Source organism: Apodemus sylvaticus, chromosome 1, assembly GCF_947179515.1.
Source record: "Apodemus sylvaticus chromosome 1, mApoSyl1.1, whole genome shotgun sequence".
NCBI classification, from domain to species: domain Eukaryota; kingdom Metazoa; phylum Chordata; class Mammalia; order Rodentia; family Muridae; genus Apodemus; species Apodemus sylvaticus.
Window position 1 is genome coordinate 207768604 of NC_067472.1, and position 11610 is coordinate 207780213.

General features: G+C 46.5%; 1 protein-coding gene across 1 annotated transcript; it reads left to right on the top strand.

Moving 5' to 3' along the window:
- Nucleotides 1-5595: 5595 nt before the first annotated feature.
- Nucleotides 5596-11610, top strand: Crx (cone-rod homeobox). The gene is made up of 3 exons (XM_052181075.1): nt 5596-5725; nt 7609-7760; nt 10963-11610. Exons 1-3 carry the CDS (start codon nt 5626-5628, stop codon nt 11608-11610), a joined length of 900 nt encoding a protein of 299 aa, XP_052037035.1. The 5' UTR covers nt 5596-5625.

Sequence of the window (11610 nt, forward strand, 5' to 3'; positions counted from 1 at the left end):
GACTGGGGTTTCGATTCCAAGTACCCACAGGGTGGCTCACAACTGTTTGTAATTATGGTTCCAGGGTACCCCATACCATTTTCTGGCTTCTTCTGACAGCACCAGGTGTATTTGTGTTTATAGAAATACATTCAGGCAAAACACTCATATATATAATATTAAACAAAAACACTAACACAAAGAAAGTAACAAAAAATTCCCAGAAACAGCAAAGTTCAATATTACTGCTGAACCTATCTATCTATATCTATCACCTATCTATCTATCTATCTATCCTTCATCTATCTATCTAGTTTGGTTTTTTTGAAACTGAGTTTCTCTGATTTTTGTCTCTCTCTGTCTCTCTGTCTCTGTTTCTCTGTCTCTCTGTCTCTCTGTCTCTCTCCAGTCTTTTGTAGCCCAGGCTGGCCTCGGATTCTCTACATAGCTGAGGATGACCTTGAATGTCTGATTCTTCTACTTCCACCTCCAGAGTCCTGGGATTACAGGAGTGAGCCATCATGTTACTGTTTCTTCGTGTGTGTGTGTGTGCGTGTGTGTGTGTGTGTGTGTGTGTATGTGTGTGTGTGTGTGTGTATGTGTGTGTGTGTCACAGCTAGCTCTTGGGATCCACCTGTCTCTGTCCTTCCTAAGGTTATAGTTACAGGCACACAAAGCCATGCCTGGCTTTTTACATGGTTGCTACAAATGTGAACTCGGGTCCTCATACTTTCCCAGTAAGCACTCTTACTGCTTAATCATTTCTTGTGTTCGCACCCGACCTCACATTTGAGACAAGGTCTCGTGTATCCCAGGGTAGCCGCTAATGTAAGTAGCCTAGACCACCATTGACCCTCCAAGCCTCCACCGTCTGAACTTCAGAATTACAGGTGTGTGCCACCATACCCAGTTTATGTGATATTGAGCACTGAACGCAGGGCTTTGTACATTCAGGGCAAGAACTGTACCAGTTGACCAGTGCCACAGCCTCCAGTGGTCATTGTCGGATAGGGTCCGCTTATGAGTTCCAGGTGGGCTTTGAATTTGAGTCAATCCTCCTGCCTCAGGCTCCAAGTGCTGGGAGGGCAGATATGAGCAAGCCTCCACACGCAGATAGTCAGGGAGGAGGAGTCAGCAGGGTGTTAGCAGTGTGGTGCTGCTTAGAGGTCAGAGAACACCACGCAGGTGTCAGCTCTCTCCTTCTACCAGGTGGGTCCTGGGAAACAAACTCAGTTTGTCTGGCTCAGCATCAGGTGTATTCACCCATTGAGCCATCTCACTGGCCTTATTGTTTTGTGTGTATATATGTGTGGTGTATATTCATATGTTTGGGGAAGTGTGCATACCTTTTGGAACATAGGCTGACTTAGTCTTTTACTTTTTTTTTCTTTTTTTTTAGGTTTTTTTCGAGACAGGGTTTCTCTGTGTAGCCCTGGCTGTCCTGGAACTCACTCTGTAGACCAGGCTGGCCTCGAACTCAGAAATCCGCCTGCCTCTGCCTCCCAAGTGCTGCGTCACCATTGCCCGGCACTCTATTGCTTTCAACACTTATCTTGAGACTTGTTCTCTCACTGAGCCAGGATCTGGGCTGCTAGTGAACTCTGGTGATCCCTTGTGTCTGCCTTTCACACATGTCTTAGGGTTCATGTGGTCAAGCCTGCCTCTCCCACTTGGTATTTTGAGAAAGAAGAATCCCTCTCTGTGGCTCTGGCTGTCCTAAAACTCACTATGTAGATGGAGATGGCCCAGAACTCAGAGATTCACCCACCTTTGCCTTACGGGTACTGGAGTTTAAGGCGTGAAGCACTATGCCCAGCACACTGACTTGGGTGCTGGATATGAACTCAAGTCCTTGTGATTGTAATGTGACAACTGTTTTTTTTTTTTTTTTAAGACAGGGTTTCTCTGTGTAGCCCTGGCTGTCCTGGAACTCACTCTGTAGACTAGGCTGGCCTCGAACTCAGAAATCCGTCTGCCCGTGCCTCCTAAGTGCTGGGATCATAGGTGTGCGCCACCACGCCTGGCTTGACAACTGTTCTTATCCACTGAACTTTCCAGCCCATGCACTATCATGTATTATTATTATTATTATTGTAAAATATTATTTGTGTATTTGCACTTGAGTGAGGGTGCCTACCGAGGCCAGTGGAAGGCAACGGCTCCCTTGGAGATAGAGTTTCAGGCAGTTGCGAGCTCTCTGACATGGCTGCTGAGAACTGAACCTGGGCCCTCTGAAAGAGCAATAAATGATCATAATTGTTTAGTTATCTTCTTAGCCCCTCTCCTCCTCCTCCTCTTGTTTGTTTTTCGAGACAGGGTTTCTCTGTGTAGCCCTGGCTCTTCCGGAACTCAATCTGTAGACCAGGCTGGCCTCAAACTCAGAGATCCACCTGCCTCTGCCTCCCAAGTGCTGGGATTAAAGGCGTGGCACACTACATCCAGCTCCAGCCCCTCTTTTTTTTTTTAACATAAAGATTTGTTTATGTGCGTACACTTGAGTGTATGCATGTGCATTACGTGCATGCAATGTCTGCAGAGGAAGTGGGAATTTGATGTGAGTTACCACATGAGGGCTGTGAATAGAACCGGGGTCCTCTGCAAGAAGGACCACTGCAGGGCTATCTTTTCAGGTCATACACGTTATATGTTTAAAATCAGTGCCTTGTTTAAAACTCATAAACAGTGGCATAATGTGCATGTTGATAGCAGTGACTTTTATTCTTTGAATATACATAGTACATAATAAATATAGTCATAAACTTTATATATTAAATGACACTAAATACAAATATAACAAACATTTATATGATATATTATTATCTATAATTTGGATATACAGTATATGTAACACATGCACTGTTAGTATCAAAGTGTGACTTTGTAATCTCAGTGTTTGGGAGGTGGAGACAGGAGTATTGCTAGAAGTTTGAGTACAGTCCGGGCTCTGTAGTAACTTCCTGTCTCACTATTTTATATCCAGGAGATAGCTTATTCAGTAACCTACTTGCTTTTACAAGTATGAGGATCTGAGTTTGTTTCCCAGAAGCCGGGTTTAAAAAAAAGGGCATGGTGTTGTGTTTATTTTATTTTATTTTTATTTATTTTTTATTTTTTTGGTTTTTTGAGACAGGGTTTCTCTGTGTAGTCCTGGCTGTCCTGGAACTCACTCTGTAGACCAGGCTGGGATTACAGGAATGTGCCACCACGCCCAGCTGGTGTTGTGTTTATAATTCCAGCATTGGTGAAATAGAGACAGCTGGATCCCTGTGGCTTGCTGGCTAGCCGTCCTAGCTTACACGGCAGTTTCCAGACTAGTCAGAGACCTGATCTTAAAAACCAAAGAAGAAATTGGGGGTGTAGCTCAGGAGGTAGATTGCTTGCCTAACATTTGTAAAGACCTGGGCTTATCCAGCACTGCATAAACCAGGTACGGAGTTACTGACTTCTGATCTCAGCACTTGGGAGCTGGGCACAAGGGGACTAAGAACAGCCGGGCAGTGGTGGCTCACGCTAGTAATCCCAGCACTCAGGAGGCAGAGGCAGGCGGATTTCTGAGTTCGAGGCCAGCCTGGTCTACACAGTGAGTTTCAGGACAGCCAGGACTTTACAGAGAATCCCTGTCTCGAAAAACCGAAAAAAAAAATTTGGGGTTGAATTTTAGCTTCCCCTCCACTTACACACACCCCATACATACACACACATACAATTCTCCCATATTCACAAACACACACACACACACCATACACACACATACAATTCCCCCATATACACAAACACACACACACACACCCATACATACACACATACAATTCCCCCATACACACACACACACACAGACCTCATACATACACACATACAATTCCCCCATATACACAAACACACACACACACACACACCCCATACATACACATACAATTGCCCCATACACACACACACACCCCATACATACACACATATAATTCCCCCATACACACACACACACACCATACATATACACATACAATTCCCCCATACACACACACACACACAGATAGACCCCATACATATACACATACAAGTCCCCCATATACACAAACACACACACACACACCCTCACGTACAAACATCTCTCCACGCTTCCCTACAAACACACACAGCACTCACAAATACATACATACAAGCACACACACACACACACACACACACACACCCCTGGGAGTGATGGCTAATACAAGTGGTCTCAGCACTTGTGAGGTAGAGGCAGGAGAGTCAGAAATATGAAATCAGCTTTGGTTACAGCCTTTGGCTAGTTTAATGTCAGGGCTACATGAAACACTGCTGCACAAAACCAAAAAAAGTTTTTGTGTTTTTTTTTTTTTTTCAATTTGGGTGTTGTGACTTGGTCTACAATTGAGTCTCATGCCAGCAGCCAGGGCTGTGGAGGAATTTTAATCTAGTAACATGGCTACTCTGGTAAGGGTTTGTACCCAAAGAGTTAGGTCTGTGTGATCTGGCTGGAGTACAGACACACCCTTAGTACACCCTTTTAGTCCTTTGGCTGGAATATAGACAAGCCCTTAGTACACACCTTTAATTTCAAACAATGATGTCTAAATTAAGGTGATGAATCAGAGAAGATTTGACAAAATGAGTCAGAGATAGGATATGTACAACTCTCATAAGAACAGACGAGGAAGAGGCTACTTAAGAACAGTGCGTAGAGAAGAGAATTGAGTTCAGTTGCATTTGACGCAGTTCAGTTGAATGCAGTGGTGTTCAGTGGAGTTTGTGCAGTTCTGTCCAGTTTGCACAGTCAGTGAAGTCAGTGCAGTTCATTCATGGAGTTCAGAAGCAGTTTTTCCAAGCAGAGCAATTCAGTCAGAAGCAGAGAGAAGCCAGTCTGGATCAACCAGCTTGTAGAGGTGTTTGAGCCAGACAGTTGAGTTAAACCAGCCAGCCAGAGTTCAGAAAGAGCCAGAAAGGGTGGACTTATTCAGTACTATGTCTAGAGGCTGAAATATTCTAGGCCTTGCTTGAGAAGACGGAGGCTAGAAGCCAAAGCCTTCAAAGTCTGGGCTTGCAGAAGATTGGATTGTATGGAGGCTTGAAGTTTCCAGGCCTAGGCCTAGGGATAGTTAGATAGAAACACTCTGGGCTCAGCCCAAGTTGTGTATTCACACACCTTGGGTACAGCTCTCATCTCACCACTTCATCTGAGGAAATAAAAGTGACAGTTACACAGGGCTATGTACTGAGGCCCTGAAACTTATTATGCAGACCAGGATACCAGGATGACCTCAAAATCACAGAGTTCTGCCTCCTCAGCTAGGAAAAAATGAATGTACCACAACACTTGGCCTCTAAAAATGTTTGTGTGTGTGTGTGAGAGAGAGAGAGAGAGAGAGAGAGAGAGAGAGAGGAAAGAAAGAGAGGAAAGAGAGGAAAGAGAGAAAGAGAGAGGAAAGAGAGAGAGAGAGAGAGAGAGAGAGAGAGAGAGAGAGAGAGAGAGAGAGAGATTTTGATGGGCAAGGTTGGTTGGATCCTAAAGAAGACCTGAAGCAGGATGTGAGGCTCGGTTTGTAACTGCCCATGCATTGGGCAGAGTAGTGTGTTGGACACCCTGTTCTCTTGCAGGTGCCCTTATCTGGGCCCCAGTCTCTGAAGATCATGATGGCATATATGAACCCGGGACCTCACTATTCCGTCAATGCCTTGGCTCTGAGTGGTCCCAGTGTGGACCTGATGCACCAGGCTGTCCCATACTCAAGTAAGTGCGTTCTCACCTCTCTCCTTCTCACCTCCAGTCTGTCTTCTAAGAACCTCTGAGATTCATTGTCCTCAGGAGAAAAAGCATTCGTGGGGTGGAGGGGCAGTGGGGCCTTGTACCAGCTCTATGTCCACTTGCAAAGGAGTTTGGCATTCCAGGGACTTTTACATGTTCCCCAGGAATTCAGAGGAATATATCATGACTGACTCCTTCGGAGGGAGAGGAGGGGGAGGGAACTCGTCTGGAAGCAGAGTCAATAGGATTTCCATCTGTTTGCAAAGTTTTTTTCTTTTTTCTCTTTTTGGAGTAGAGGTTGTAGGGCTGGAATCCAGGGCCTGTGGCTTTTAGGTAGGCACAGTAGCATGGAACTATGCCCCTCCATAACTGCAGGATTCTAGGCAGGGGCTCTATCACTGAGCCACGCCCCCAACCCCTCGCTCTATAACTGAGCATGTCCCAGCCTCCTGACTCAAGACTCTATAGAGTGTTGGGACTGAAGTTTTTCACCATCGTGTTCTACTAGGATGTTCTCCCTCCTTCTGTCCTTCTTTGTTTCTTTCTTTTTCTTTCTTTGTTTCTCTCTCTCTCTCTCTCTCTCTCTCTCTCTCTCTCTCTCTCTCTCTCCCCCTTCCTTCCTTCCTTCCTTCCTTCCTTCCTTCCTTCCTTCCTTCCTTCCTTCCTTCCTTCCAACAGGCTCTCACTATGTAGCCCTGGCCTAGAACTCACCATATAGACCAGGTTTCTTTACAAATTCACAGACCTCTGCCTGTTTCTGCCTCCTGAGTGCTAGAATTAAAGGCAGGAGCCATCTGCGCTAGATGCTTTCTTTCTTTCTTTCTTTCTTTCTTTCTTTCTTTCTTTCTTTCTTTCTTTCTTTCTTTCTTTCATTCTTTCTTTCGTTCTTTCGTTCGTTCATTCTCTCTCTCTCTCTCTCTCTCTCTCTCTCTCTTTCTTTCTTTCTTTCTTTTTTTATCGAGACAGGGTTTCTGTGTAGTCTTGGCTGTCCTGGAACTCACTCTGTAGTACAGGCTGGCCTCGAACTCAGAAATCTGCCTGCCTCTGCCTCCCAAGGGCTAGACTTTTTCTTTGAAGACTAAATAAAACATTTATTTTTGCATGAAGGGTTGGGAGCAGGGGACATGTTTGCCATGGATCTCTTGCAGAGGTCTGAGGACAACTTTTGGGAGTTGTTTTTTTCCCTTTTGCCATTGGGTCCCAGGGATCAAACTCGGGGGCCTCAGGCTTGTCCACAAGCATGTATACGTGCCTATACGTGCTTGCTGGCCCTCTTTTTCCTTTTACATGAAGTTGGTCCATAGAGGCTTACCACTTTTGTAAGTAGAAGTTATGGTTATTGACAATGTCGTTTCAACAAAATATATTTCTGAGCATAAAGTTTCAAGAGTGGAAGAGTCTGGTGCAGTGACCCTTGACTGTAGTCCCAGAGATTTGGGAGGCTGAGGTAGGAGGATCTCTTGAGCTCATGATTTCAGGGCCAGCCTGGGCTATGTAGTAAAACCCCGTTGTAATGAAAGAGAGGGTGAGGGATAAAAGGAAGGGGAAGAGAAGAGGGAGCATAGAAGAGACAGAAGGAGGAAGAGAGGAAGGAGAGAGAGGAGGAGAAGGAAGAGAAGAAAGGTTAGGAAGGGGTGGGAATGAAACAAGGACCAAATGAGGGGCAAATCCTTGCAGGGCTAAAATAGTTCCCTCCAGTGAATGAATGATTGGAACCTATCTCTTAATTCCTCTGGGCGCTGAGCTGCCACCAGGAGGCTAGGGAATCGATCAAAGCCCCTTGTTTAGGCCCATGGCTGTGCAGAAAGGACTTTGGGACAGGCATTCCTCTGGACCTCTCAGGTTAGCTAGCTTTTTTCCCCACTCAGGCGCCCCTAGGAAGCAGCGGCGGGAGCGGACCACGTTCACGAGGAGCCAGCTGGAGGAGCTGGAGGCCCTGTTCACCAAGACCCAGTACCCGGATGTGTATGCGCGCGAGGAGGTCGCGCTCAAGATCAACCTGCCTGAGTCCAGGGTCCAGGTAGGGTGATCTGCGCCTTGGACCCCTCGTACCCTTATTCTGTGGGCCCTTGTCAGATCCAGAGTGGGTGAAAGAGAGGCCAAGCGTAGCAGCCTCTCTACAAGGCATATTTATGAAGTGGCCTAAATGCCCCTCACGTTCCTTGTGTCACTTTTTTTTTCGGTTTTTCGAGACAAGGTTTCTCTGTGTAATCCGGGCTGTCCTCACTGTGTAGACCAGGCTGGCCTCGAACTCAGAAATTCACCTGCCTCTGCCTCCCGAGTGCTGGGATTAAAGGAATGCACCACTACTGCCTGGCTTTTTTTAATTTTTTTTATTTTTTGGGCGGGTCACTCTTCTTATATGATACCTTCTCACCACACTGTCTTCTAAGATTTCTCCTTTCCTTTGCACTCTCTGTTTCCGTTTAGGGTCTCACATATGCACAAGTGACCTACCACTGAGATACATCATCAGCTCTCTTATTTATTTTTTAATCTTAAAACTATTTATATTGATATTTATGTATTTAAATATGTATGTATGTATGTATGTATTAAAGACAGGGTTCTCTGTGTAGCCTTGGCTGTCCTGGAACTCACTCTGTAGGCCAGGCTCACAGAGATATGCCTGCCTCCTGAGTTCTGTGATTTAAAGGGGTACGCCGCAGCTGCCTGGCTAAAACTAATTTTGAGACAAGGGTCTTACTATGTAGACCCGGCTGGCTTTGAACTCTCCAGTGATCCATCTGCCCCTGACTCTCAAATGCTGAGTGTGTGTGCATATTTTATTTTCAGTTATGTTCGTATGTGTGTCTGCATATGAGTGCAATCGTGGGGAAGCCAAAGGAAGGCCTTAGATCCTCTGGCGTTGGAGTTACAGGCAGTTGTGAGCCATGCCGTGTGGGCGCTGGGAACTGAACTTAGGTCTTTAACAAGAGCAATATGTGCCTTTAAACACGGAGCCATCTCTATAGACCATTTAGTTATCACTTAAAAAACGATTCTTTAGAAGAAGGGACAGAAATGTGGAAATGATGTGTTGTGATTTCAAAAAACTACGTAAGCAATAAAGCTTTATTCTTTAGGTAATTTCATACATGGGTACAACGTGTTAAGGTCAGATCTACTCCCTCTTTCCAGTGCCTCCAGGAGCCTCCTCCATTTCTCTGTCAGCTTCATTCATGCCTTTTCTTGGTTGTCTCCTCTTCCTCCTCCTCCTCTTTTTAAACCCACAGGGAGGGGGGGAAGCAGTGGCGGCGCACGCCTTTAATCCCAGCATTTGGGAAGCAGAGGCAGGCAGATTTCTGAGTTTGAGGCCAGCCTGGTCTACAGAGTGAGTTCCAGGACAGCCAGGGCTACACAGAGAAACCCTGTCTCGAAAAAGCCAAAGGGGGGAAAAAACCCACTGGGTCAAATTTGTGCTGCTTATATGTGCATGGGGCTGGCACCATCCGCTTGAGCATTGGTCCTGTGGGACGGAGTCCCATGTAGGTTACACAGGCTGGCCTTGAACTCACAGTGCAGTCCAGGCAAACCTTGATCTTCAGGTCTCCTCGAGTCACCCCCTCCCGAAGAGCAGGCTACAGCAGGTCTGTGCTATGAAGTCTAGCTTCAGAGGACTTCTTCCATCCTCATAGTTATTGAGCAACCAGTCAACTAACAAAATCATCTTATAAGTCAGGGAGACTCACGTGGATCGCGGTTTTTCCAAGACAGGGTTTCTCTGTGTAGCCCTGGCTGTCCTGGAACTCACTCTATAGACCAGGCTGGCCTCGAACTCAGAAATCCGCCTGCCCCTGCCTCCCAAGTGCTAGGATTAAAGGTGTGCGCCACCACCACCACCACCACCACCACCACCACCACCACCACCCCCCCCCCCACCCCCCCCCCCCGGCGAAATGCCCGTTTCCTAATGCTACCTCCTATCCTTCTTACTTGACAGCTTCTTTCAGGACGACCCATTCTAGAGCACCACACTAAACATGGCAGGCTCATACCTGTAACCGCAACATTTGGGAGGCTGAGGCAGGAGGATAGCTTTGAGATTGAGGCCAGTCTTGCTACATAGAGTGAGCTTCCACCCAATCTTCTGGCTTACTCACTTAGGCCAATACTAATCTTACTCACCAAGGTAGAATACTCACCCTTCTGATGTTCCCTTTAAGTAGTAAAGGCTGGGCGATGCATGAGTGTTAAGTGACTGAGAGGATTAGTGGGTAAGAGAAATATGTGTGTGTGTATGTGTGTGTGTGTGTGTGTGTGCATGCACACACATTCTGCAGTGTGGGGGATTGAACCCAGAGCCTTGTGTATGCTAGGCAAATGCTCTATCACTGAGCTACATCCCTAGCTTTGGTATTATTATATCTATATGTAAAATTGCATGCATGTGCATACTATGACATTGGCTGATGAGTATATGCATATATGTGTACTTATGCATAGATACTTGATTGCACGTATAATGTGTGAATATAATGCATGTATGGTTACATATACATAGTCATGAGTAGGAGCATGTTAATATCATGTGTTCATATGTGCATGACTGTGTGTATGAGAGTATAATGCATGCATTCATAAGCAGGAACAAGTAAATATAATATGCTCATATGTGTATGATTGTATGTATATATATATGAGGACAATGCACAATTGCATATATATTCATGGGATCAGGTGGGTGACTGAATGCATGTAGGTATGTATGTGTATATGTGTGTGACTGCATACATATTATGTGAGAATAACATGATTGTATAGCCGGGCGGTGGTGGCACACACCTGTAATCCCAGCACTCTGGGAGGCAGAGGCAGGCGGATTTCTGAGTTCGAGGCCAGTCTGGTCTACAGAATGAGTTCCAGGACAGCTAGGGCTATACAGAGAAACCCTGTCTCCAAAAAACCAAATCCAAAAAACCAAAAAAAAAAAAATGATTGTATGCATGCATGTGTGATCAATCAGGTAGGTGGATGACGCATGATGACTGGTATATGCATGTATGTATGTATGATTGCCTGCATGTATGATATGTGTATGATCAGTGCATGTAGGTTGCTATGTGCACGTGTACATGTATGATTGGACAGGTACACAGATCATGGACAGAGCTGCCCTATCATTGGATGCAGAATGGTGCTGTGTGGGTCTTACCACCGGTTTTGTCTTCTTTTGGCCCGTGAGTTTACCCCCTCCCCCCATATTTCCTCTCTCTATCTAGGTCTGGTTCAAGAATCGCAGGGCAAAATGCAGACAGCAGCGGCAGCAGCAGAAGCAGCAGCAGCAGCCCCCGGGGGGACAGGCCAAGGCTCGTCCTGTGAAGAGGAAGGCAGGCACATCCCCGAGACCCTCTACAGATGTCTGTACAGATCCTTTGGGCATCTCAGATTCTTACAGCCCATCTTTGCCTGGCCCCTCAGGCTCACCCGCCACAGCAGTGGCCACCGTGTCCATTTGGAGTCCAGCCTCAGAGTCTCCTTTGCCTGAGGCCCAGAGAGGTGGCCTAGTGGCTTCCGGGTCCTCTCTTACCTCAGCTCCTTATGCCATGACCTATGCCCCTGCCTCTGCTTTCTGCTCTTCCCCTTCTGCTTATGCGTCTCCAAGTTCCTATTTCAGTGGGTTGGATCCCTACCTTTCTCCCATGGTGCCCCAGCTAGGGGGGCCAGCTCTCAGCCCCCTCTCTGGCCCCTCTGTGGGGCCATCCCTGGCCCAGTCCCCCACCTCCTTGTCAGGCCAGAGCTACAGTACCTACAGCCCTGTGGACAGCCTGGAGTTCAAGGACCCCACAGGCACCTGGAAATTCACCTACAACCCCATGGACCCTCTGGACTACAAAGATCAGAGTGCCTGGAAGTTTCAGATCTTGTAG

Excerpts from the sequence above, each read along its gene's own strand:
- Crx (XM_052181075.1), top strand. The coding sequence starts at position 5,626 with ATGATGGCATATATGAACCCGGGACCTCACTATTCCGTCAATGCCTTG. Across the intron at positions 5,726-7,608 it reads CCAGGCTGTCCCATACTCAA|GCGCCCCTAGGAAGCAGCGG; the intron begins GTAAGTGCGTTC and ends TTCCCCACTCAG. Across the intron at positions 7,761-10,962 it reads TGCCTGAGTCCAGGGTCCAG|GTCTGGTTCAAGAATCGCAG; the intron begins GTAGGGTGATCT and ends CTCTCTATCTAG.